Source organism: Dicentrarchus labrax, unplaced genomic scaffold (genome assembly GCF_905237075.1).
Source record: "Dicentrarchus labrax unplaced genomic scaffold, dlabrax2021, whole genome shotgun sequence".
NCBI lineage: Eukaryota > Metazoa > Chordata > Actinopteri > Moronidae > Dicentrarchus > Dicentrarchus labrax.
The window spans coordinates 23769070-23794766 of record NW_026136715.1 but is presented as its reverse complement, the minus strand read 5'-3'; the positions used below and the strand labels follow the sequence as shown (position 1 = coordinate 23794766).

General features: G+C 40.6%; 1 protein-coding gene across 2 annotated transcripts; it reads left to right on the top strand.

Moving 5' to 3' along the window:
- Positions 1 to 719: 719 nt before the first annotated feature.
- itchb (itchy E3 ubiquitin protein ligase b) lies at positions 720 to 20497 on the top strand. Of its 2 annotated transcripts, XM_051426517.1 has the most exons (24): positions 720 to 886; positions 4140 to 4231; positions 4876 to 5017; positions 6917 to 7041; positions 8357 to 8491; positions 8809 to 8854; positions 8974 to 9155; positions 9533 to 9770; positions 10629 to 10724; positions 11472 to 11646; positions 12139 to 12208; positions 13018 to 13102; positions 13257 to 13385; positions 14185 to 14257; positions 15085 to 15156; positions 16234 to 16322; positions 16584 to 16743; positions 16900 to 17033; positions 18382 to 18522; positions 18754 to 18874; positions 18978 to 19082; positions 19573 to 19669; positions 19894 to 19966; positions 20331 to 20497. In XM_051426517.1, exons 2-24 carry the CDS (start codon positions 4162 to 4164, stop codon positions 20428 to 20430), a joined length of 2658 nt encoding a protein of 885 aa, XP_051282477.1. In that variant the 5' UTR covers positions 720 to 886; positions 4140 to 4161; the 3' UTR covers positions 20431 to 20497. The 2 variants fall into 2 exon arrangements, with proteins under 2 accessions (XP_051282477.1, XP_051282478.1); XM_051426518.1 differs by lacking the exon at positions 4876 to 5017 and having other exon boundaries at positions 813 to 886.
- The last annotated feature ends 5200 nt before the right edge of the window (positions 20498 to 25697 follow it).

The window sequence follows — 25697 nt, the reverse complement described above, 5'->3', positions numbered from 1 at the left end:
AAATAATGCTTGATTTACAGCAGCAACCTATAATCATTTTGCTGTGAAGTACAAAAGTGCCATCTGCTGTTTGCAGCTGGTGGCAGTTGGACTATAATATATAACATATAGCAAAATCTAAAAAGGAGAGGATAACAGGAATGCATACCATTAACATTATGTCCGGTTTATCGTCGAAAAGGTTTTTTATATTAAATAAAATATAAAACTGTATATTATAAGTATACTGACCGGTGAACCGATGAAGTTCATTTAATTGTGTGACAGGCTGTTGCATCATGGTCCTTAATGCATGCAATGTATTTGTAATTTAGGCAATAAAACCACAGTACACAGTAAGATTTAATCACACCATCGTGTAAAAGACTGGCACGGTTGCAACACTGTAAATCGCATACTGACAGCGACAGCCAAAGGTTATGGCAGGATACTGACAGCACAGAGTGGTCACTCAGGATAAAAACACATTTTTAACTTCTGCTGTTGACTAAAAGCTGCATTTAAACTATAATTTGTTCATTCAGGAGAGGCCCAATGCCCCCCCCCTCCAAGCCGACGGACCCGTGCAAAAACTCCAATGCAGCAAAATCTATTCTGCTTTTAAATCTATTTCACAAACATGCAACAAGGACCTTAAACGCATCAGCATGTTTACTGGCCGTCCATTGGTCCGTCCTGCTCCGACTCTGGTCCAATCCCAGCGGAAAGGGGCAGGAGCGTGCGCCCCACCTTGTTTCGGTCACGTGACGTGAGCTTACGAAGATGGTGGAAGTTTCTTCTTCCTTGAAGTGAAGCCCCGACTGAAACCTAAACATCCTGCACTCCGAGGGCTGGGAGTCCACTGCAACGCTACCAGTTTGGTTTTACAGCCTCCCTTCGGACCCGGGTAAGTGATGGCAGCCAATAACTAGACCTCTCACCGGCGGTATTTGTTTCTTCGTTGTCGTTGGACTTTGGGATTTCCAGCCAGCCATGATGATGACACGAGCTAGGAGGCTAGCAGTTAGCCCGGCTGGGATGGCAGCTGGCTGTCAGACTGAACCGGTGGCCAGCTGACATTCAACACGTCGCTACCCAGCCACTCCTGCGACCACACCGCCACCGTAAACACACATACCGCCTAGCGTCAGTGCCGGTTATTAGCTAACAAGGACATACTGTTCTTCACTGTGCGGCTAACTAGTTAGCGTTAGCTCGGTATCCAGTCCTAGTTGGATTAAATTATGTAATCTTTACCAACATTTGTTATCCTAGCAAACTAGAAAGGGGATGTAGAGGGATAGTGACTGAAGCAGGTGCTCGTTGTCATTAACTTAATGCACATGCTGGCCCGCAGAGTTGAAGTTAAAGTGTTTGTTTTTCCTCAGTTGTTCTCATATGGAGGAAACAGTACGCCACACTCAATACAATATATAGTTTAGTGTTCCCGCGCTCATTGGTAAAGTTATTAGTTTATATGAGACAAAATACGAGACTAATAGAACATTAGGACTAACTCAAAACGAAATATTTTGCTGATACAAGCACAATGGTTGAATGTTAAATAAACTGTTTATTGCTTTATGGAGCACGTTTGTTGATGCCCTGCAGCTGTTCTGACTGCATAGTTTTGTCTCCTTGGAGAGTTGTAGTTATGTGAGGAAGAGACAATGATTTTTTGTCACAACTGTTAGTCATCTGCATGTTGGCAAGGCTGGTAGTGTCCCCGTCTGCTGCTATGGTTCTCTACAGGGAGTATCAAGTGTTTAGTAAGCTGGTGACTAAACAGGGAGGGTGTTTTCTAGGGTGGCCCTCCGGTTATGGGAAGTTTTTTGACTATTAATGATCCATTACACAAGATCTCCAACGTGACCTTTGACCTGAAAGACGACACTTAAGTTGGATTTTCACCAGTGACCTAGTGTATTCAAAACAAAAACAACCTATGAATTATCTGAATGATTTTACATTAAGATGTAAAGATATTAGTTAAAAACTACTGTTACTTCTGTAAGTGTGGACAGTGACTGACATCAGATGGATGTTTGAGTAATTGATTCCTTGAAGCATCATAATAGAAGAACCTGTTTGTTTGCTTAGTCACGGTGTAAACAGTCTATCTCAAGTGTTAATCAGTCCAAGGAGTTACCAGTTTAGAGAATGCAAGTTCAGCCTATAGCTGATGAGGCTTAGTTTTTTGAGATTTTGTTGATCTTTAAAGAGGTTATATTGCTCAAAGTGGGCTGTTCAGGTGCACAGCTGGTGCAGTTTGAGTTCAGATGTGTTTTTAGCTGGTTAAAAAATCCAAGGCAGGTCATCGTAGAGTTTAATATTCAACGAATATCCTCATCTACAAAACGCGGTCGGCCTGCTGGCGAGGCTGCAAAGTCAGCAGTTGCAATTAATTATTGACGGAGACTGAAGCAGTAGCCAAAGTGAAAGTTTACCCAGGAGCTCCTCACTTTCTCCTTCTGGACGAGATAGACTGAGGAACATGCATTATTCAGTGACGCCGCATCGAGGTAACGGACCAGATTCTAGGAAAGATCACAGGACCTGATTCCGGTGCCAGTGTTACCCTTTCCTTTCTCTCTCTCTTTCATTGACACATTTGTGAGTGGTGCAGCTTATTTGCATTTTGATTCACAACTGTACCTGGAACAATCCATCACAGAAGAGGCAAAGACACAAGAGTCATCTTCAGCATTGAGTTGTGAATAAGCAAAGCAGCCTTGGATGTAAAGTCTTCTCTGTGTCATCACACCATAGCGGCTGATTGGTGGCCCTTTTATTGGGGGGTTGCCACGAGGCCTCCTGGAAAATGAAGGGAATCCCTAACTGAAGTAGAAATAGATGACTTGACTCCAGCCTCCTGTGGTGAACAGGTACACCGAGATAATGTCGGTTGGATGGGTTACAATACAAAGTTAATATTTGTTCAAAGCAGCACCTGTTGTCTTTATGCATTGTTGACAGCATTGTGTGGACACTTTACTGGTTTGTAGTCAGGTGTATTTGTCCCTCAGCCACAGAGCAGCAACATGGGGACAGGTAGTAGTAGTAGTAGTAGTTTTGGGTTAGTTAAGTAACAAGTTAAAAATTGACAAAAACACTTTATACAAGAAGTATTTCACAGACTGCGGGTCTGACCCTTGTCGCCATTTACCACCTGAAGTTATAGTGCAAGTTGTGTGTGTTTCACATGACGGTCTGACAAGTAACTCAAACAGAGTGGAAAGCTTGTTTGACTTGATGTTTTGAGTTAACAGACAGTCTGTTCTCCTATTGCTATTTGGAACTCAAATGTCAACAGCTGATAATACTGTTTCAGTGTTGAAGATAGATTCCAGTAAGGGAAGACAAGTAACAAATGTAGCCTCTCCATCTATTAAAACTGACGCTCCAGATTACATTACATTCATTTGGCAGGCGCTTCTGTCCAAAAGAGTTACAGTAAGTGCATTTGACCTCCAAAGGAAAAAGAAGTAAGTGCTCACATATTAGCAGTATTTCACCTGGCTGAGGGCTACATGGGGCACTGTGGGGGCTTAGTGAGCTATGTTGGATGAGACTGGATCATTTACTGTTTTTCTGTACTGTGAATAAAGCCGCGGATGAATTGCAGGTTCATGCTTCAAGCAGAAAGAGATGACAGCTATTGTGCACAGTCAATTTACATGAAAACAGGCAGAACAGGTGCACATATGGGAAGTGCACATGATGTAATTCAGAGACAAGAAGAAGACCGTAATTTATGTCATCTATGTAGGCAGCAGTATATATCATATCATATCATGCGTCATGCCTGAAAGTCTACATTGTCGGCCTCTAATAGTGACTGGCTGATTGTTATGCTGTCAGTATTATCGGTTTGTATCATACTTGATTGTACTATTTAATAAAAAACTGGCTGTTATTAGAATAAATAAAGCTGAAACTTGATTGTACTTATTGTTTACCTATTTACTGTAAGCATTAGCAAGATAGGGGTGCACATACACTCCTTGATTGTTGTTTTTTTTACTTGCTAATTTAGTTTAGATGTCTGGTTGTTGGCGAAATATAATTACCATACAGTGAGCTCATATGCGTGTTGCATATGTGCAGCAGTGGGTTAACCAATTTGTCACCACCCTAATGATGTGTTGTCTGTGCTGCAGGCCTTCAACCCAGCCCTATGTCATGGATGGTGGAGTCACAAAGTCGGGCACTTCCAACGGTTACCCTATGAAGGCACAGCTACAAATCATTGGTAAGTGTTCACATCTTATCAAACTGAACAGAGGTTCAAGTTCAAATAAAACATTTCTTGTTTTACTTTGACCATGAGGCTTCCTCTGTTCAAAAATGATGATAATTGTTAATGTAAAACAAGGAAACAAATCAATAATAAAAAATAGAATGATGGCCGCATTCCATTTAGCTGCTTCAGTTTCAGGGTGCTGATATTGTGCATGCTGACTCACTGTCACACTGTCATGGCTAATTGGGACACTTTAATAGAACAGAGCCATTGTTAATAATATTAGTAACACCTGTGCTTTTCTTACTGTGAGACGTCAAAATGTCTGCTGTGATAAAAGCCTATTGTGAGAACTTAGCCTGTCTTCTTTGCCTTGCCCTATGTTTTATTGTGTAGTGATGTTCCTCCATCACTGCATCGCCAGACATTTTGACTACCGCTGCCTCACCAGCTAAATACAATTTTGCACTTGTTTTATCCAACTGGTAATATCCAGATTTCATTGCAGTCATGTTCCCCTGTTCTGCTTTTCATTTAAAGATTGTGCTGTAAACAGTATTTCCTTGTTCCTGAGTTATTGTTTTCCTTTTCCTCTTTCTTTCTGCACCAACATGACTGACTGTCCGCTGCACGGTTCCTTCTCCCTCTTTCAGTGCTATCAGCAAAACTAAAAGAGAACAAGAAAAACTGGTTTGGTCCCAGTCCTTATGTGGAGGTGACAGTCGACGGCCAGTCCAAGAAAACAGAGAAATGCAACAACACCCACAGCCCTAAATGGAAGCAGCCGCTCACTGTGTGAGTCAAAGTCTTGCCGGGATTACCAGCCCTATGTGACGTTTGATCATGTTCATGATAATCAGAACTTCACTATTCTGTTGCTACTCAAAAAAGAGATTTTACTCCAGCCAGACATGTGTCAGACAGTATTTAAAATGCAAATATTCGGTCTGCTGTGCTGCCTGCATGGTGGGATTTGCTGCATAGGACATGGAGTGAATTCTAATGTTTTGATGTTAGCAGAAAACACCATACAGGCCATTACCTCAGCTTTGACAAACATCTTACCCTAATTATTAGTCTTCCTGTTGTGTGAAATGTCACCAGTCTCACCAGCCTGCTATTCCAGCAAGCTCAAAAACAACCCTAACTGTTATTTACAAGAGCATCTTTTATTGGGTTTGCACACATTGTTTTCAGTTTCAGTTTTACCTCTATGTGGTTGATTGGAACTGTACCAGCAATCCTAGTATAACTCTTGAATTACGGGCTGTTCAGGTAACTAACTGACTAGCCATTATTGATACAGTACAAGATATGTTGAAGCATCTTAAGGAAAAGTAGTAGCAGCTTTAAGTTTCTCATCAAAAATATTGTCGTCCTTCAGATTTGTTTTGAAGGTTATAAAGACAACATACAAACACATGTAGCACATATTGTAGTAAACACTGCCTGTACTGCTGGGTGAAGGACAGCTAAAATCTACTTCATTTGTGCAAGTCTGTTGATGGTCTTGGTGTAATAAACTGTGAGGGCTGTTCATGAGATTGCTAATAGTGAAATCAGTGTAGTTATTCTGAGTTTTGGCTTTGAGGAGGAAGCATATCTTGAAAAATAACTGCTGACTCAAGTATTTGGCATTGCACATCATCATTTCCTCAGAAAACTATCTAGACCTTAAGGAGTTTCTCCAAAGCATACAAAAATAGACTTTCTTATAATTGTATAAAATTGCTGGTTTAACATATGATCTTAATCAAGATGTCTTGCCTGCGGCAGTTTTCTCTCTGAATGAGTCACTGGGACTTGTTTTTTGGGAAGGATATTGTCTGTAGTGTAACTCTGAGTTCAGGATAATGGTGTGTGTGTACGGTGTGTGTACAGTTTAAAGAACAGATATGCTATCTCCAAGTGGTTGGCACACATAAGGAAAATGCCACACAGCGGTGAGAGAGCGGGTCCGGTTCAATTACAGGAATCCTGTTTCTAAACATATACTGTAAACTTAGTGCACTCTCACCACTTGACTTCCTGCAGTCCAACATATTCACACATCAGATGTCCTCTTAATTTTAGCCTGTCCAGGATCTTCTGCTGTGCAAGGCCACCTTCTTAAAATAGAGTTCTCCTACAATTTCTCTGGAACCCATGGGGGCAGGGTTATTATGTAACAAGTGTTTACTATGGGATGTAATGGGACCTGAGCCCATGTGCCCACAAGTGTTTTTCCTGGGGTCGCTGAGGGTGCTAGCTAAACAACTGTCATAGTATACTCGTTGTCCCTGAATAGCTTCTGAACTTTATTGTCTGTGGGTTGATTTCACCACAAGACCTTTGCTGCTCACACAGTGGCTGATGGGACTGCAAATTATCAGCTGCTTTTTTTTTTTTTATCCATGTTGGTATCAGTAAACTTAAAACCAAATGCTTATAAACTGTGATGTAAACAGTCAGGTGGTGGGAGCTGTGACATAAAGCAACATTTGTTCTCCTTTTGTAAATTGTTATTGAGGGAATAGCAGATTACCAGTTTCCTGCTGAAAAAAGAGGAAATAAAGCTCACATGGGAGATTATGAAGTCTCGATAGTTAGATCCTAGAGAGCTTTCTTAAATCAGATCCTCAGTGGGCAAGAGCAGGTATCCATCCAAAAGCATCGACGCATTGCACGTTTCAACTAATTCATTTGTTTCAACAGGATCGTGACTCCATTCAGCAAACTGGTGTTCCGGGTGTGGAGCCACCAGACCCTGAAGTCAGACGTGTTGCTAGGCATGGCCACGCTGGACGTCAGTGACACGCTCAAGTCTAATGACATGAAAAGTGAGTGTATGACACACACTCAATTTTGCTGTTACTTTCACAACAGTTCAAGCCAGCTCCCTCAGGATGTCCGTGTTTCTGTGTGCAGAAACACTAACATTTCATTGACATTGACACACTTGATGTTATGTTTACAGACATCCTAGATGACATTAATTCAAAAACTTGTTTAGAAATGTTTGGTTATCTGCAGTCTGCAATGTGGGTAGTCGATGTATTCCTAGTGTCTAAAATGAGTAAATAGCTTCACTAACATAAATAAAGCATCAATATGATCTTTTTTTTGTGCCTTAAAAATGTTTTGGTTGGTTTAGTTTGGTTGTCAGATAATGTGGGTTGTGTTTCCTTTGTTTTCTTTGACATTTGAGTTTCTCAAGGTGGAAGTTTTTGTCTGTTCAGTTGTCATGGCTATCACTTCAACAGCGAAATGCACCACTTCCTGCGCACCCGAGGTTTTGGCAAAATACATATCTTGTATCAATCTGGTGTGGTACGGCTCGATGCATCTGTGTCGCAGTAGTCAAACAAAATGTAGAAACAGCTGGTGGCCTCTATCACAAACCCCTCCAAAATACAGAGGGCATATAAAGCATTTACAGATGTGGTTTATTAGACTTTTGAATACAAAATAAACGAGGTGCTCCACTTAACATTTCCGAACGAGGCTGCTGTTTTTTGTCATGATTTTTGGGCTGTTTGTCTTTGGTTTGTTTCTCATAAAGACTCCATTCAGTCCCTTCCTGGTCATGTTTTATGCATGGCCCTGTCCAGCAGTGCTAATGACAGAGAACTCTGGGTACAAATCACATGTCAAAAGCTGATTGATGGTCAGTGTGAGGGCAGCGTAATACACACTGATCCCTATAAGTTTTTAATTTAAATGACTTGTAGATTTGAATGTGTTTTGTCTTTGTTATAAATGAGCTCCTGATTATCCCAGCAAGAGCAACATTCAGCATGAACAGGAACAGCAGATCGAATGGTGGTGTCTTGTTTCTGTCATTTATTTAGATAACTGTAATGTCTCTCTGCACTGAGCCAAGTAAAAGGCTACTGGTATGGCTGTTCAGCGGTGACAAAAATATACAATCGAGTTGGCATTTGGCAAAAATTTTAACTTTTCAACTTATTTTTTAATGTTAGGAGTCTATTTTGAACTCCTGCTGTATATCGCTGGTTTAGCTTTCATGAAATTTAAAGGGGAAAATGCATGTAGCCACTGATTGACTCAAAGACTGCCTGCATCATCAGGCGACATATTTCAGTTGTCATTGTCCTACTCTGACCATCTTGTGTTTTTGTTGTCTCAATGTAGTCTCTGAGGTGGTGCAGACCTTACAGCTGTGTGCAGACAGAGACCAGTCAGACGTGGTGGGAGATCTGTCTGTCTGCCTTGACGGCATGACTGTGGACCCCGAGATGTTTGCCACGGCCGAGGCTGACCATCACAGTGAGTCACAGCAGAGCCATAAGCCCGAACGCATGCAGACCGTTTGTTTCATTTCAGCTGTAAAAAAAAAAAAAAAAAAATTAAAAATAGTCTGGTCCTTGTCTGGTCAAAACCAAATCCTGGGAAAACAGGAAATGAGCACATTTAAAAATGATTTCCTTTCTGTCAGTACCAATTCCAAATAGCTTACAGTTCAAGAATGTGGGATAATGAGGCAAATCAACTGGGTTTAGTACACTCGTATTAGATCAAAGATTTCTGTGTTTGATTGTGAACACAAATTTCTGCTTCATTTATGTTGTGTGTTTTTACTTCAGGTAAATCAAATGGGGAATCGCAACCAAACGGGGATCATGCCATAAAGTACAGTATCTTTTCCCATTTTCAGTAGAGTCGAGTTTCACTTGTGTCGCATTTCCAGTGTCTGTTTGTTTTGTTTTTTTACAGCTTTGTTTATCCTGATCCACCCTTCCTCCTCACAGGCGGAGTCGAGACAGCTCTCCAGCTGTGGACGTCGTAGAGCACAGGTCTTCTCCCAGCGGCCAGAGGTCAGTGAACAGCACAGGGTCTCCCTCGGTGTCGTCAGGGAGCTCGAGGCCTCTCCGACCACCCAGGCCCTCCAGACCTCCCCCTCCAACCCCCCGCAGACCCACCTCTTCTCCAGGTCAGACATACGTACTGTTACTAGACACTTTTCATGTTAGTACAGGAGGAAAACAAAAGTCAAGTGCTCTTCTTGTCAGGATCTAATCAATGTCAAACATTTACCATGAGGCTAAATAGCGAGTCAGGTCTTGGCCCGACTCGCGTACATTTTTTGTATTTGCTTTGATATGAGTCATAGTCACACGAGGCAACACTGCAACAGCACCAACAATTGGACCGAAATGTGTCAGTGTTTGGTCTGTGAAGAGAGAAATTGGCCTTTCGTGAATTCTACTTTTGTTCCTTTGCCAGCTCAAGCAGCAAAGCCAGCCCACCTTAAAAACGGGTTTCTTTTTCTTTGTGATTTAACTCTGTGACATCTGATGCTTTCCTCAGCATCTTCCAGCAACGGCTCTGCACCGGCTGATGGCAGCGATGGTCAGTCAGGTTCCGAAACACCCGTGCGAACGCCGGCCTCAGGACCCTCATCAGCCCCAGACTCAAGTCCATCAGCAGGCTCAGCCACATCAGTGTCCAGCTCTGGAGCTGCAGCAACCAGACAGCCAACCAGCAGCAACACCACTGCTGTCACGCCCAGGGTCCCCGCTGTCAACGCTGGACCGTTGCCCCCTGGGTCAGCTCTGATTTTGTTGTCTTTTGCAGAAGATTATTTGGGGCACAGATTTCATCAATTCAGGCTAATGTGTCACTAGTACGAAAGAGTGACTTAAAAGTATTATCTGATCTTCCACTGTCATGCTCAGCAGTAATAGTATTGTAGTGCCAAAGCTGCTTATATGTTTTGCTGCTTTTTTTTAAAGAACAAAGGAACAGAATAAGCTTCAAAAAACACAAACTTACACCAAAGAAAGTTCAAGAAGAGAAGAATTGATTAATCACTCGGAGTAGGATTAGTGCGTTGCAAAGAAACTGGGTCATCTTTGAGCAAAAAGTCTGTACAACTCTGGGCTAACCTTTACCTCAGCCCAACAAAAATACAGCAGTGAGGCATGGTTTAGTGAGCATTTGTGTTCCTGAAGCCATATATACATAAAAGGAAGTGTGTGTGACGACAACAATGAAGTGGTATTACTGGTTGGTTTAGATTTCACATCAAACCACTGAAATCCAGAGATATTTAAAAAAACAAAAACATAGCAGTAAAGAATGCAGGCACAAGTGACAAATGTGAAGGTAGAGAAATGTTTTTGACAGTAGAAAACCGCACAGGTGTGTCTGAACATTACATCTGAGAGTATGTTACAATTGTATTGTGGTTGTGACTAACACACTCTATTATCTTCACCATCATTAGCGCTGTTTTAGTGTCGTCATTGTCACAACACTGTGACCTTCGCCGGCTCTTTGCTGGCTTTCATAGCGGGATGAGTCATGCCGTGCTAGCTGTTTCAAATCCATAGATAACCTAAATGGTCAGAGCCGTGCACCATTACCTAATGTCCTCAATTTTATTGCCGCTGTTTTATTTTAGGTGGGAGCAGCGGGTGGATCAGAACGGCAGGTTGTATTTTGTCGATCACGTGGAAAAGAGAACAACATGGGAGCGCCCTGAACCACTGCCCCCTGGGTAAAAAACTCCTTGCCCTTTGATCTTTCTCTTGTTGGATACAGATAGTATTTTCCTTTTAAATTTTATTAGTAGCTCAAATAAGACAATGTCCCCATTTTAAACAATATGCCATATTTTAAGATCCTGGTATATTATTTACTTTACATTACATTTATTTAGCTGACGCTTTTAATAAGGCAGCATTGCATTTCATCAGTAACTTCCTGCAGAGTTCCTGTTTTGTTTGCATCTTGTGCTCTATTTGCATGAGCACAAGGGTGCACATGTATGAGGATCACAGTTTCATGATACAATACTAATCCTAGTTGTTTTTTTATATTTGACAAACCTTTTTTCAAGATACCCAATGCATCTTGATGAGAACCATTGAATGTAGACATATAACTCTACAGGGTATCTTTTTAACTACCTTACAAAGGAGAGTGTATTTAGTTTATCTTTCATGGAAGGCTTCTGTTTACTGCCAAAATTACAACATGCAAAGGAGTCTCACTCTCCAAATTCCTTTGATACAAGGGCCTTAGTGTAAATTAAGGCAAAGTTTGTGTTTCAGTATGAAGATAGACCTAGTTTTATACAAAATGTAGCTTTTTTTTAAATCCAGTAACCTCTTAGTAACACTGAGATAGATTCATTGGTGTAACAGTGCTTTAAGAGTCCTATGTTTTTAGCCAGTCTTCCTATAATCACTCTTTTTTTTTCTCCCTATTCCCCATTGTCTTCCCCCATTTCATTTGTTTTCAGCTGGGAGCGTCGCGTAGACCAGATGGGGCGGGTCTACTTTGTTGATCACATCACGCGAACCACCACGTGGCAGCGCCCCACAATGGAGACGGTGCGTAACTATGAGCAGTGGCAGCACCAGCGCAGCCAGCTGCAGGGCGCCATGCAGCAGTTCAACCAGAGATTCATCTTTGGGGTGAGACTTCCTCTTTGTAATGTGATGCTGTGGGTGTTAATAAACTGGAACATGGTGACTCACCTCCCCTAGTTTAAGAAAATGAGCGTTGCAAAAAGTTTTTGCTGAAAAGTGAGTTTTGAAAGATCCAAATCTTTGCTTAATGCTGACACTTCAATAAATGTACCCATAACCCAGTTGCTGTTAATAGGTAGCTCAGGATTATAGTTCAGTTAAAGCATTTTACATAGTCTGCAGTAACATGTTTATGTTTGTGACATTACTGTTAATGAGAAACACTATCGATTGTCAAACAACCAACTGGTTTAAAGATGTTACTTTGGTTCAAGCTGATATTTGTCTTTACATCTGACTCTACCCTCATAATATGTCCTGTTAAACCAAAGTAACTCCATTTGTTTGATTGTGCATCAGGTCACAAATACAAACACTGTTGTTGTCCTTTAAGTGCTTTTTGAGTCATATGAATTATTCTGATTCTCTGCTGTGTAGCTACAAGACCAGGTCTCAGCCACCCAGAATAAGGAGTTTGATCCTCTCGGGCCTCTGCCGCACGGATGGGGTAAGATCTTTAAGGCTTTTCAATTTAAATGCACAGACCTGTGAGACTTTTTATTTTATCGCACTAATGTGTGTTAAAGTACTCCACATTACTTTTCCTTTCAGAACTTGATCAAGAAGTTTGTTTAAGATAAGCTTTCAACAATGATTTCCAAAACCTGTGTGAGTCAGAGTTGTAGCTTAAAGGTGGTCCACCTCTGCAATTATAAAAACATCCCAGGGATCACACACATTTTCACGTAAACCATGGTGTAATGGAATATACAAGACAGTTAAATATAACATTTAAATCCTGTAGAGAGGTGCAATTACATGATTGTACTCATCGGGAAAGGCTATCTTAAATGTCTTCCTGGGCACCAAAAACATGCTTTTCTCAACCTATACTGCATTTATCGCTCGATCTGTGCACTAATCTGACTATTACACAATCTGATTATCCTCTTCTGGGGCCTTTGGGCAATAGTGGACCTTGATCTACCTCAGGGACTGTTAGTTTCTGTGCTGGCTTCCTGTCTTACAGCCCTGTTGATATACAGTGGTATATACAGTATACAATGGTATATCTTTGGTTGTGGCAGATACATTTACTGGGTAAAATATCCATAACGACATACAACACTGGAGAATGTACCTTGTTTTACAAATAAAGTAGTTGGTGTCACTTCAAATTGTAAAATAAAACAAACTTTTTTCATACAGAAAGTGGGTGATTCCAATATGTAGGCATTATAAAATCCCTCCAAACCTCCAATGCCTGTTAATACAAGTTGAACAGTCGAGTAACTGATTGTAACTGTGTCTTTTCAGAGAAGAGGACTGACACAAATGGCAGAGTTTATTTTGTACATCACCCTACGCGGACAACACAGTGGGAGGACCCACGAACACAGGGGTAAGTTTGTGTGTGTGTTTGCATATTCCACTACGGTCATTTCAGATAATCTGCATATCAGTTCAAAATGTAAATGCCCTATCCTTGTATATGACATAAATGAGTTCCCTTGAAACAATCCATCACTAAACGTTGATGTAATCTCATTTCTTAGGTTGCTGAATGATAAGCCACTTCCAGAGGGCTGGGAGATGAGGTTCACTGTAGACGGTATTCCCTACTTCGTAGACCACAACAGGAGAACGACCACCTACATCGACCCTCGCACTGGAAAATCCTCACTGTATGTCCTCCACCATTTTGTTTACTACTTCCTCATAATCTTGAGATTGTAGAATTACATAACAGTATTACTTTGTAACATCTAGAGGCGTCAAGTAATTTGAGCTTGGTCAATGATCAGCAGATATTAAAGAGTAAAGCATATATACTATGAGGTCCTTTGTAACCATTATGCCTTGAGTGATGTGTGTTTCCAGACAGAGAGCTGGTATCATAATGTTATCAATGAATCAGCTTCTATTATTTATACTATATTATACTTGATGCTAATAGGAATGTTTCATCAACCCAAAGTATTTCTTTACTACTTTATTAAGCATTATTCAGCATACAGCACCAGGTAGCTCTATTCTAACAGGTACTGTAGTTCTGTATTTTTAGAACTTGTGACGTATTATCCTGATATGACTAATGGGTCACTTAGTCTCTTCCTCTCATTCTGTCAGTCTCACAGATGAAACCCCTCAGCTGATTCATGATAATGATTTGTGAGCGTAACATGACTTGAGAATAATAGCTTTGGTTTGGTTCCAGTGGTGGAAAAACCAGTTTGGTGAATGGAGATAAGAATGTGAGGATCAGTAGCATACTGGGCAAACAGTCTTTACATAATACACCCTTGTGTACTATAATATGTTTTGTAATCATATCAAAAATGGGAGAGACTTGAAAACAGCAACAAATATCACCTTCAGATAATTAAAAAAAACACAGTATTTATATCATTGTGGGATAAAAACAAGTTCATATTTAATATGCTTTAAGATATTAAAACATGTATATCTCTGCTTCCCTCACAGTGAAAACGGACCTCAGATCACCTACGTTCGAGACTTCAAGGCCAAAGTACAATACTTCAGATTCTGGTGCCAGGTAGGAGTCATAACAGTATACAGTTTGACAGAATCACCGGTTAGTTATTCTCAAGTAAAGCTCTCTGTCCCAGCTGTATCAATCAGGAAGGGTACCATAACCATCAGGAGACTGCTTGAATTTATACCTGATTTGGAAGGAGATATTTTGAGTGGTTGAATATTATACAGAAAGAATCAGCACTCATATACCATTGGAGGACTAAAGCTTGTAATTGCACTGATTGGCACCCCTTCACCCACAAAGCAAGAACTGATGAGAGAAATTACCCCTCAGAATAACAATCCGCAGAGTCTTGAGTGTTTTGTGGCACACAGTTGCACAATCCAGTTGCCTTATGTTGCCTATACTCTGTGCGATAGCAATCATTTTGCAGGTTAATTTCATGTCATACTGTGCAATCTATGTCACTGTATGTATAAACTTGAGTCATAGTGCTTTGATGTAAATAGAAAGAAATTTAAAAAACATGCAATCAGAGACATGGCTTCAATTTGTGTCATCCATCAGTGCCACACTTTGAAAATCAAGCAGACTGATAAACAGGCTTTAGCCATAGCACTGGCACTGTTATCCTCTAGAAAACCTCAAGAGAGGAGGATGAGCATGCCGATTCTGTAGAGTGAGTTTGTATTCTGCAGATTTTTGTCACATTTTTTCACCATAAATATACAGAAATGATGTTACTAAGAAGAATAATACCTCTAACTAATGATACCCATCATTTATAAAGTAGTAAATAATACTAGTGTTTGTGTGTTTGAATTTGAATGACTCATGAGCTGGCACATTTGTCCCCTAAATGCTTCTGTTTCCTTTATCTCCAGCAACTTTCAATGCCTCAACACATCAAGATCACGGTAACCAGAAAAACCCTGTTTGAGGACTCCTTCCAGCAGGTAAAGCGACCCGCTGTCACACAGAGCTCACTCAACTCTTTGCTATTTAGGATACACTTACTCTACCTTTACCATGCTACCTAAGTCATGTTGTGAGTTTTTTCACTTTTCGAGTTGAATTCAAAATCTGTGTAATTATCTCCTAAATCCAATCAACAATGGGGTACATGCTGGTCTTTTTAAAAGTGTAAAAATGTTTTAGATTATGCAAACTTAAGGTCAGTTTTCTCCATGTTTTTACTGCAGTTAATAAAGACTTTCTTTTAAAATAGGAAATTCTTAGTGCACAGGGATGGAGGTACAACATAACCTCTTGCCTTATTTAGGGAATATCTCATAATATCTCTTATTACCTTTTCCCTATTCGTATTAACTTGCCATTAATTGGACTTTGATTTGGGCCCCTTTATTCAGCTTTATATACTATCTTTACCTGGTTCTAAATTAACTTCCATGTTGCAGTATTAAGACATTCAAAGGTCAGTTTCTGAACTTTAACGTAACTAAAAAAGGACTGCATTTTTTAATGTCACAGTAACACAGAATAAGTGCAGGGATTAAATTTAAGAAGCAGACTGAAGGAACCAAACCTGCTACATGCCACACTTAACCGTTTTTCTCGGTTGCTTTTGCACAACGTTGAAAGAAAATCATGATTTTTAAAATGTTGTGTGCAGTTCTCACGTGTGTTTTCGGTGCAACTCCTCAGCTGTCATTAATCAAACTCACTTACACACAGGGTCTGAAACTGAGATTTACGCAGGCACTACGGTCACTGATCTGGACAGGACAAAACTCAGAGAGGTTAAACAGCCCTCTCATACAGAGGAGAGGATGTGAATGTATTCTGTATGTGATGTGCTTGGTCAGAGGGAGAGGTGGACCAAGAGGGAGGACAGAGCCTCCATGTTGCTGTGAGGACTTCATGGCAGAGACATGTAGAGAACAGCTTCCCCATAGATTAACTTTGTTTATGTGCTTAAACAGTTGAGAGAAACTGTACTTGGTACACTAAGCTACTGTTCCATCATACAGTCATTACACAATGAATCTATCAATATATTGTCTCTATTTTAGATAATGAGCTTCAATGCTCAAGATCTGCGAAGGAGACTATGGATTATCTTCCCTGGAGAAGAAGGCCTCGACTACGGCGGCGTCGCCAGGTAAGTTAGAACATGGCTGAACGTATATGACTGTAAATCTGAAATAGATAGATACACTGGTCCATTAGTAACTCCTCTGGATGATTATTTGGACATTTGTAACTTATTTTGTAACCTGTCTTACCAGAGATTTTGAGTTTTTCCTGCTTAATTCATTAGCAGTAATTATCTTTACTGCTACATCTCCAGCATAATTGCTTGTTAGCTAGTTAGCTATGTGGTACTGCCCGATTCTCATTACTTTGGTGTCCTGTCTTACAGGGAGTGGTTCTTCCTGCTCTCCCATGAGGTTCTGAACCCCATGTACTGCCTGTTTGAGTATGCCGGTAAAGATAACTACTGTCTCCAGATCAACCCTGCTTCCTACATCAACCCTGACCACCTCAAGTATTTCAAGTTCATAGGACGCTTCATTGCCATGGTAAGTCATTTTTGAATGTGTTGATTTGTATGAATAACTATGGTAATAAAAGATGATTGTAAGTTTGTACTGCACAGAGAAGAATTTCCTGCACAGCAACTTCTGAAAGAAATGTAATCAAACAATAATCAAGCAGCATGTGTTATTCTCCCTCAGGCTCTTTTCCATGGCAAGTTCATCGACACTGGTTTCTCACTGCCATTTTACAAGCGCATCCTAAACAAGCCGTTGGCCCTCAAAGACCTGGAGTCAATAGACCCAGAGTTCTACAACTCCCTCATGTGGATCAAGTGAGTACACAGAGCCATGCAGATGGCACTTTGAGAGTTAAGCAAGTTAAGCAATTTAGACCTTTCTTGTTCTGTAATCATGAAAAACACGACTGATGGCCTTATATTGTACATCTGTTGTGCACCTCCCCTGTATATCTCTGTTGCTAAAATGGTTGTGTATTTCATTCTTTGAACGTTTAAGTGAAACTCAGACTAGTTTTTACCAACTTGCCAAATGTGATATGATAGTGTTGGTAGATGGTGTAATTTCCTGATATCTCAGAGTTGTTGAGTCACAAAATGCAAATCCAGGTTGAGTCTCGATCGTTTCATTTTGAGTGTTACCTTTTCAAAATGGTTCAGACTTTATAGCAACAGGGCTATTTTTGGAAACACTGCTGAAAAGGAAGTTCATTTCAGCAGCAGAGGCGGGTCAACTCACCTGAAATGAAAACTGCCTTTTTGCTAACGTCAGAGGAAATGAGTTATTCAACTATCACATTAAGCTTGAGAAAAAAAAGTCATACATTTAACGAGTGAGGCAACTGTTGAAGCCGTCATCTAGTAAATACATTAACACAAGATAGGATCGGGATCCATTTGATTCAGCTGAAGTGACAATAATTAATCAATCACATTGTCTCAGTCTCTTGAATAGGATAGGCAGCTCAAGCAGTCTTAATCTGTTTGGGCTGTCTTTTAAGGAATTACTCAGGGCACAAGCAGCACACCACGCTTTAGTTTTTAAAATGATTTTTTATAAGTTTGATGTCACCACCACCACACACATTTCACCCACTACGGTCTGCATTCAGTTGAAGTCAGTTTTAAGTTTGATATTGACTGGCTGGAGTGGATTTGAATGTTGGTAGGTCCTTCAGTATCAGGAAGGAAGAGGCACAGCTCTGCCTTTGTCTGCTCCTCCAGAACATGGCCAAACATCCCCCATGTATCACCCATCCAGAATACAGGGACTGATCTGTAAATCCAAAAACAGATTAATAAAATAAAATACCACCCATGATATAGTTAGTTGGTGCTAATGGAGCTTAGCAGTTGTCAGTGAGTTCAACTTGTATTTGAACTTGCCAAAAAAATGGCAGGTGTAGTTAAAGTATGGTTTTAGACCCGAGTTCCCGTCTGTGTTATAGCAGGTCCCATTATAGCACGTAGAGCAGTACAAAATGCACTATCAAGGTCCTCATAGTTCGGTGCCCCTCTGTTTGGCGGACATGGCAATCGAAATTAAACAATTTGCAAAAATGGGAGTTTAAAAACCCATTTTTTTCTAGTCTACAATGTTTTATGAATGGATGATGGACAGTGTTTTAACAGTGGTGCTGTAATTGTCTGTCCCACTCTTTAGGGATAATGACATTGAGGAGTGCGGGCTGGAGATGTTCTTCTCCGTTGACAAAGAGATCCTGGGGGAAATCTCCACCCATGAGCTGAAACCAGGGGGAGGAGACATCCAAGTCACAGAGGAGAACAAGGAGGAGTACATCAGGTCGGTTTTGTTATATGATTCAGTCATTTTTCATTCTGCCTTTTTAATTCAGTACATTATAATCCACGCAGTAGATTATATCTCATCTTACTCTGTGACCACACAGTTCCTAGGCCTCAATGTAGTTTTCTAAAAATATAGCACATAGTGAACCACAATGAATAATGTAGTCTTAGTGTTTTGATGAGGTGGAGTGAAATATGTGTGCGTGTTCTCTGTCTCCCCCTGCAGGCTGGTCGCAGAGTGGAGGCTGTCCAGAGGAGTGGAGGAGCAGACTCAGGCTTTCTTTGAAGGCTTCAACGAGGTCCTCCCTCAGCAGTACCTGCAGTACTTCGATGCTAAAGAGCTTGAGGTATGGATGAACTGGAAGCTCCATCATTTACATGCTGCATTATGACTTTTTCTAGACGAATAAAATAATTATTTTAATATTAATAACTTGTGTCCTGTTACAGGTGATGCTGTGTGGTATGCAGGAGATCGACCTGGCAGACTGGCAAAGAAACACCATCTACAGACATTACGCTCGAAGCAGCAAACAGATCATGTGGTTCTGGCAGGTCAGTGTGCACCAGCAGTAGTCAGCTTTTTTTTACAGAGACATTACAGGCATGAGAAAGAACAGTTTAATTACTGAACAAGTCCAAATGAATATACTGTGTAGCCTTAATGTGTTCTTTTCTTCTCAGTTTCTTTATCTATATATTGATGATTTTCATTCTAATTCTTTAGTGGTATTACATGTTGAAGAATAAGTCAGTCAGAACCTGTACGAAACATTTGGATTGATACTTAAATGTGTGAATTATGTTATGCAGCACCTTCAAATAGAGAATCTCAGGTTCATACCTTTCTGACAAATTCAAAAAAAGAAGTTTGCATTTTTTGGGCCATGCAAAATTCGCCTTTGGTGCACACTAAATATAACTATTTAAAAACAGCCCACTCATTTTTCTTTTTTATGATGCTGTTTATCTTAGTCTGAACTCATTTAATCTAAATGTTTTCTTGTGACAAGTGTTTTAAACAGCATATGACTGTGTCCTGCAGTTTATTAAGGAGATGGACAATGAGAAGAGGATGAGGCTGCTGCAGTTTGTCACCGGTACCTGTCGTCTGCCAGTAGGAGGCTTTGCTGACCTTATGGGTAATAATCAGCAATATCGTTTTAATGTTGGCATTTTAATTCCAAATGCAGATGAAATGCGTATCTAGACCTGTGTCTGGATCATGCTCCAAACCTCATTCGAACACAGACAGAGTTTTATTCTGTTTTTTAAATTTTTCATTTCAGTACATGTCATACCAGTGATGGTGTGTTAAATTAACTGTGATCATTTTGCTCCTACTGACCTGTGCTTCACTTTACAGGAAGCAACGGTCCACAGAAGTTCTGTATTGAGAAGGTGGGAAAAGAAAACTGGCTTCCCAGAAGTCACACGTGGTGAGTTCATGCTAATAACTGTGTGGTTCAAACCCAGGAAGTTATTAGTGTTACTTAACTAAGTTATGGTCCCACTGAGCCTGTTTGTGGCAGTTTATTGCTGGAAGCTGTAGCGTTTCTTGCTTGAATTTGGTTTGTTTGCTTGGTTAGTTGTCATAAGGGGGGGCATAATCCCAATCAGCTACAAGAAAAGACCTCTTAAGACAAAGCTTTATGGGTATAATGAGAATGTTGTTCTTAAAAGATCAAACCAAAGTCTTGTATGATGCTCATTTGGTTGTTTCTAAAATAGGTTTTACCTTGAATAAACCATTGAAGAGAATAAGTCCAATGTCATGCTGAAATTTTTATTCTGCTTGCCCAGCTTCAACAGACTGGACTTGCCACCCTATAAGAGCTACGAGCAAATGAAGGAGAAGCTGATGTTTGCCATCGAGGAGACGGAAGGCTTCGGACAGGAGTGAGAGAACCAAGGAGAAGTTTAAATAGTGGGTGCAGGAGTCTGAAGGAATAAAGACGACCAGTGTTCAATTCAGGGAGCCTCTTCAGTAAAGGGCGGGTGTTTCGTGTGTTTGTGCTCATGCATGCACGCACACACCTGTGTGGTACTTCTAAGGGTGTGTGTGTGAGACTGTTGCCTGCATGTTGTTGCAAAGGAGCTGGGAGTTTGCGTCTACCGTGTACACCATGCTCGCAGCAGGCCTCTCAATGCTTGATTGGTACGTGAAAATTTTGTCTTCTTTTAAACCAAAACACAGAGGCTGCTCCCGTCTCTTAGAATGTGCGGCAAATTATGCATGGGATCCTGAAAACTCACCCTCTATGACACGTAAGGGCATTTCTCCCCCCCCCCCCCCACGATCATGTAATGGCCCTGGCCTTGGGGGTTACAGTCAAAATCTCATAACCAGAAGGGTCACAGGTTCTTGTCAAGGTGTCTTTGACTACCTGATTTCCTCTTAAGTTGCTCTGCATTAAAGCATCTGGTGAATGTCAAGTGTTACATTTTAAGGGAAGATTGAGAGGGTGTGGTTTTTCTAAAATAGGGTTAACTTTCACCAAAAACAAAACTTTGTTGCTCTAAGATTGTTTGTTGCATCCACTTTTATAGCATCGTCCACATCATTGTCACCCCATCATCATATCCTCAAATCTCTCACACCTTCTTCGTCGTCTCTCCTCATGACTTAAGTAGATGTTTTTTTGTTTTTTTTAAGTGAACAGTAATACATGGCAATATTAGATGATAGCTTTGACTTAGTCAATATATAAAAAGGGGTGCTCCAATTTAACGCTTAAATAACAATCTCGGTGCTTCAAAGACATTTGGGAGACATGCTTAATATAAGTAACGAGAGGTACAGTTTTGTACTCTGGTTTCTATAGTATTTGATCTGTGAATCACTTAATGATTGTGAAAAGTGTTGTGACCTCCATTATTTATAGTGGTGGTAAATTTGGAAGACTTTTGCAGAACTTAAACTGACCCTAGTTTTATAGGGCCGGAGTTTGTACACTGTGATGTGGAGCCAGGCGTCTTGGATTAGAGTATTCTGGGAGAAGTTATTCATCTCAATATCAAAGACATTTGACACTTTCTTTGTTTTAATTCACAGTCTTGTTAGAAACAAGATTCTGAAGGTGAAGTATTTTAAAGTGGTGTTCAGTATATTCAGTGCTCAAGATGGATGAGTGAAAAAACACCAAATGCAAGTCAAACCAAATCCATTTTATTTAGTTTAGGTAAAATCTTAATGCATGTAGCTCCTTGTACACATGTAGCATTTGAAGGTGAGTGATGTACGTTATTTTAACTTGTCCTTGCCCCACAGCAAACCACAAAAATATTACGAAAAATAAATATGATTTTTATTCATTTAAAAAGCTCTGTCAGAAAGATACAGTGCCCTACTTCAAACGTTTGCCTTCCCTCAGTCACATTTTATGTATTTTCACTTCATAAGCCTTTTGACGTCTTTTTCAGTTTCACAAAGACACTGCTTCCAAATTAATTTGTGAGACATACAATGGAATAATGTGTGGCTATGTTTTCCTTTTTTAAGATGTGTTAAGATATGATTTTAGGTAAAGATTCTCACTGGGGTGTTGCTTAAGGATCCCCAAAACAGCTTATTTTGTGTGCGTACAAAGAATCCCCCAAATGCTTTACCAATGTGATATCCCAACATTGAGTCTTTATATTATAATTGCAAACGCATGTTTGGTTTGGCTGCAAGTACACCACATCTGATCAACAGTACCAGAGTTAAAGAAGAAAATGAATCCAGTTTATCTCTATGAAATAAAAACACCAGGTAGTGTAGTCGCTCATTTTGGAGTGTCCTTTTGAATAAATTAATTACACGCTGAAAGGACAGGCTGGTTACTGAGCAATATTAGATTCTGGTGTTGTTAGTCTGACAAAGCACAACACTTTTAAAAATAAAAATCTCTCCAATTTTTTCTTTTCCTGCAGCATGTGGGGCATGCAGTCCTGGTTGTTAGTAACTCTAGGCTCTTAGTTTCCACATGCACTGTGAGGCGGTCTTTGGTGTTTGTCATTAGCCTTCAGGTAGCCTTATTTCCACCCTCAGGCATCAGGTATCCTTTTTTAGCAACTTGATGCCAGCAGAGAGGATCGACCACGTGGGCTTTATGGTCAAATGAATACTCTGGACTCTGGTCAGTCCTTCTTGACCTTGCCGTGGAGAAGTAACCAGACCAAGAGGAGTTTGATAAGTTCTTTAGAAGAAACTGCACCAGTGTGGAAAAGCTGTAAGATTTTAGCTGATGACACAAAGCCTGTTTCAATAGGTTATTGTGACTTCATCTGTGATAGCAACTACTGACACAAAATCAGTGTAATATAATGAATGTATCATGATGAAAGGTTGATTGATAAAGTTGCCTATTTACATTTTTGCCTCAGATTGTTACCCCTGATGCAGAGTGTTGTTTTAATCTTGTTCTGGGTCGACCACATATTAAAATCCCGGGGACATGGTAGTTAAGCAAATATGTAAATATCATAATTCACTGCTTATTTTTGTTGTTGTTCTCCAGAATTTTCCATGTATGACTAAACCACTGTCACTCTCCTGTATATGAAAACAAGTTGTAAATGGTGTCAATAACAAATTTTCTTTTGTAAAAGAAAGGTTTTAATAAGAGGTTTATGGTAACACTATATTTTCTTTTCCCTGGTTAATTTCTGATGTACATGAAAGATGTGTAATATAGAAATTGTCACCTTAATAAATTAAATTAAAAATGTGTGTTTTTGATGAATTCAACTTCATTGATGAAGTCAATTAAATTTTTATTTTGTATAGCCCAAAATCACAGCCTCAGGGCTATACAGTCTCCAAAAAAGCAAAATGGATGAAACCAGAGTCACAGGATGGAAAGACATGCCCTAGATCAACAACATCACATTATGTGCTAAGTTTGATAACAACATTTTTATAAAAGATTACAAAATGTATGTGAAGAATATGGCTCCAGGAAGAATTGAATTGAATAACTTGGTGTCACCAAGTCCGACCTGAGCCATATGACACCTCCACCACGGAGACCTGGAAGGGGACAGGTCACAAAGAAAGAAAGAATGTGAGCCAGAAGACAACGTAAAATGTAAATATTGGAATTAATTAATTTCTTCATTTATTTCTGTAAAAGTGTGAATGAGGCAGGTGCGGCTGTAAAGCACGACGGGTAATAGTCTATTGAGCTCTATTACTTTACTTGTACAGTGATTGGTGTATGAACCTGTATTTTCCACACTAGACAGGTCCTTTAAATGACATTTTATAATACATATTCCAATAATTGTGTCCACACAATTATTAATAATAAAACAATATTTACTTATAATCTTTCTGTGCGCGCGCATGCGCGTGTTCGTTCGCGCGCGTGTGCATTCGCGTCTATATTCTAGAATGCACGTCATACAGTGGAAGGTGTCATTTGGAGCGCACACAGACAACAAAGCACAGGACAACAGTGCTGCTGCAAGACTGGACCAGTTTTAGCTTTCAAAGTTCACCTTGGACATTTCAGGATAAGTTTGTGCGAGGAGGAGATGTTCTGGACCAGAACAGAAGAGGAGGAACAGAAGAGGAGGAACAGGGAGACCGAAACTACTCTCCAGGTTCTTAGTAGGGTAGGGAAATGTCCACTAAAAGGTTTGCACCTACATAGTGTGAGTTAACCTACTGACATTTATTATTTTTTCATACAATGAAGACAAAATAGGTCAATCATGAGACCAATCATGAAACCTCCAGTACCACCTGTGAAGATCATTTGAGCTCCTAAGCTTCTTGGCTAGTATTATTGGTCCATCTCATGACGGAAATGATGGTATTGGAGCTTGCTTGATTAATCATGCCAGCAGGCACTTTCCGAAGTAAGATAACTGTCATGGACTGCAGCCCCCTGAGTGCCTGCGGTTTCATTCCACCATATTTAGTGAGATTTCGGTGGGTGACATTTGTGCCGCTGCCAGTTGGGCATCTCCACACACATTTATTCGGTTTTACCGTCTACATGTAACAGCACCTTCGTTGGCGCACTCAGTCCTAAGTGTGGGTCCATGTTAACTGTGTATATGATGAAATTAATATTATTGGTCCGTCTCATGACAGAAGTGATGGTATTTGAGCTACAATGATTAGTCACGCCAGCAGGCACTTTCCGAAGTGAGATACCTGACTTTTGGTTTTGGGAACGCACAGATTCTCTGATAAGGAGGTCTGTTGAGGGAGTTCGCCGGGTACAGCCAGCTTGTCAACATTTAGTTCCTTCCTGAGGCTGGAACTGCTTCACCTACCAACTGTTGCAGAGGAGAGTGAGAGGCGGCTTAAATCACTTTGTCCTGTCAGAGCCTTGTGCATCTATTTGGACAGGACTAAGGGATTTATGTAAAGTGACCATCTTTTTGTATTTTGGTCCCCTCCTCACTGACGAAAGGCTCTGACTTGTCAGTGCCTGTCACACTGGGTGGTGGAGGCTGTTATCCTGGTTCATTAGAGTCATGGACTGCAGCCCCCTGAGTGCCTGCGGTTTCATTCCACCATATTTAGAGACATTTCGGTGGGTGACATTTGTGCCGCTGCCAGTTGGGCATCTCCACACACATTTATTCGGTTTTACCGTCTACATGTAACAGCACCTTCGTTGGCGCACTCAGTCCTAAGTGTGGGTTCATGTTAACCGCGTATATGATGACATTAATATTATTGGTCCGTCTCATGACAGAAGTGACGGTATTGGAGCTTCCATGGTTAGTCACGCCAGCAGGCGCTTTTTGTAATTAGATACCTCACTTTTAGTTTTGGGAACGCACAGATTCTCTGATAAGGAGGTCTGTTGAGGGAGCTCACCGGTTACGGCCAGCTTGTCAACATTTAGTTCCTTCCTGGGACTAGCCAACTGTTTTGGAGGCACTCTCAGGACTGCCTTTCAAGCCATAGGAGTCTGTTGACTTAAAGCTACTCTCTTTCAAATCTATCCTGTTGCTAGCAATTACGTCAGCCAAACGGATAACATTGCACACATCTTGTTTGCAATGTTCCCCTGACTATGGGAAACGGATGTTGCGCCCTAACCCTGCTTTTGTGCCCAAGGTCAGCGAGTCAGCTTATAGCTGCCCGAGGCTGGAACTGCTTGCCTTTCACCCACCAACTTTTACGGAGGAGAGTGAGAGGCTGTTTAAATCACTTTTTCCTGT

Bases quoted from the DNA above. Each gene is read 5' to 3' on its own strand.
- itchb (XM_051426517.1), top strand. From the start codon at position 4,162: ATGGATGGTGGAGTCACAAAGTCGGGCACTTCCAACGGTTACCCTATG. The intron at 8,855-8,973 runs GTACAGTATCTT...TCCTCCTCACAG, and splicing joins AACGGGGATCATGCCATAAA to GCGGAGTCGAGACAGCTCTC. The intron at 18,875-18,977 runs GTATGGATGAAC...GTCCTGTTACAG, and splicing joins TCGATGCTAAAGAGCTTGAG to GTGATGCTGTGTGGTATGCA.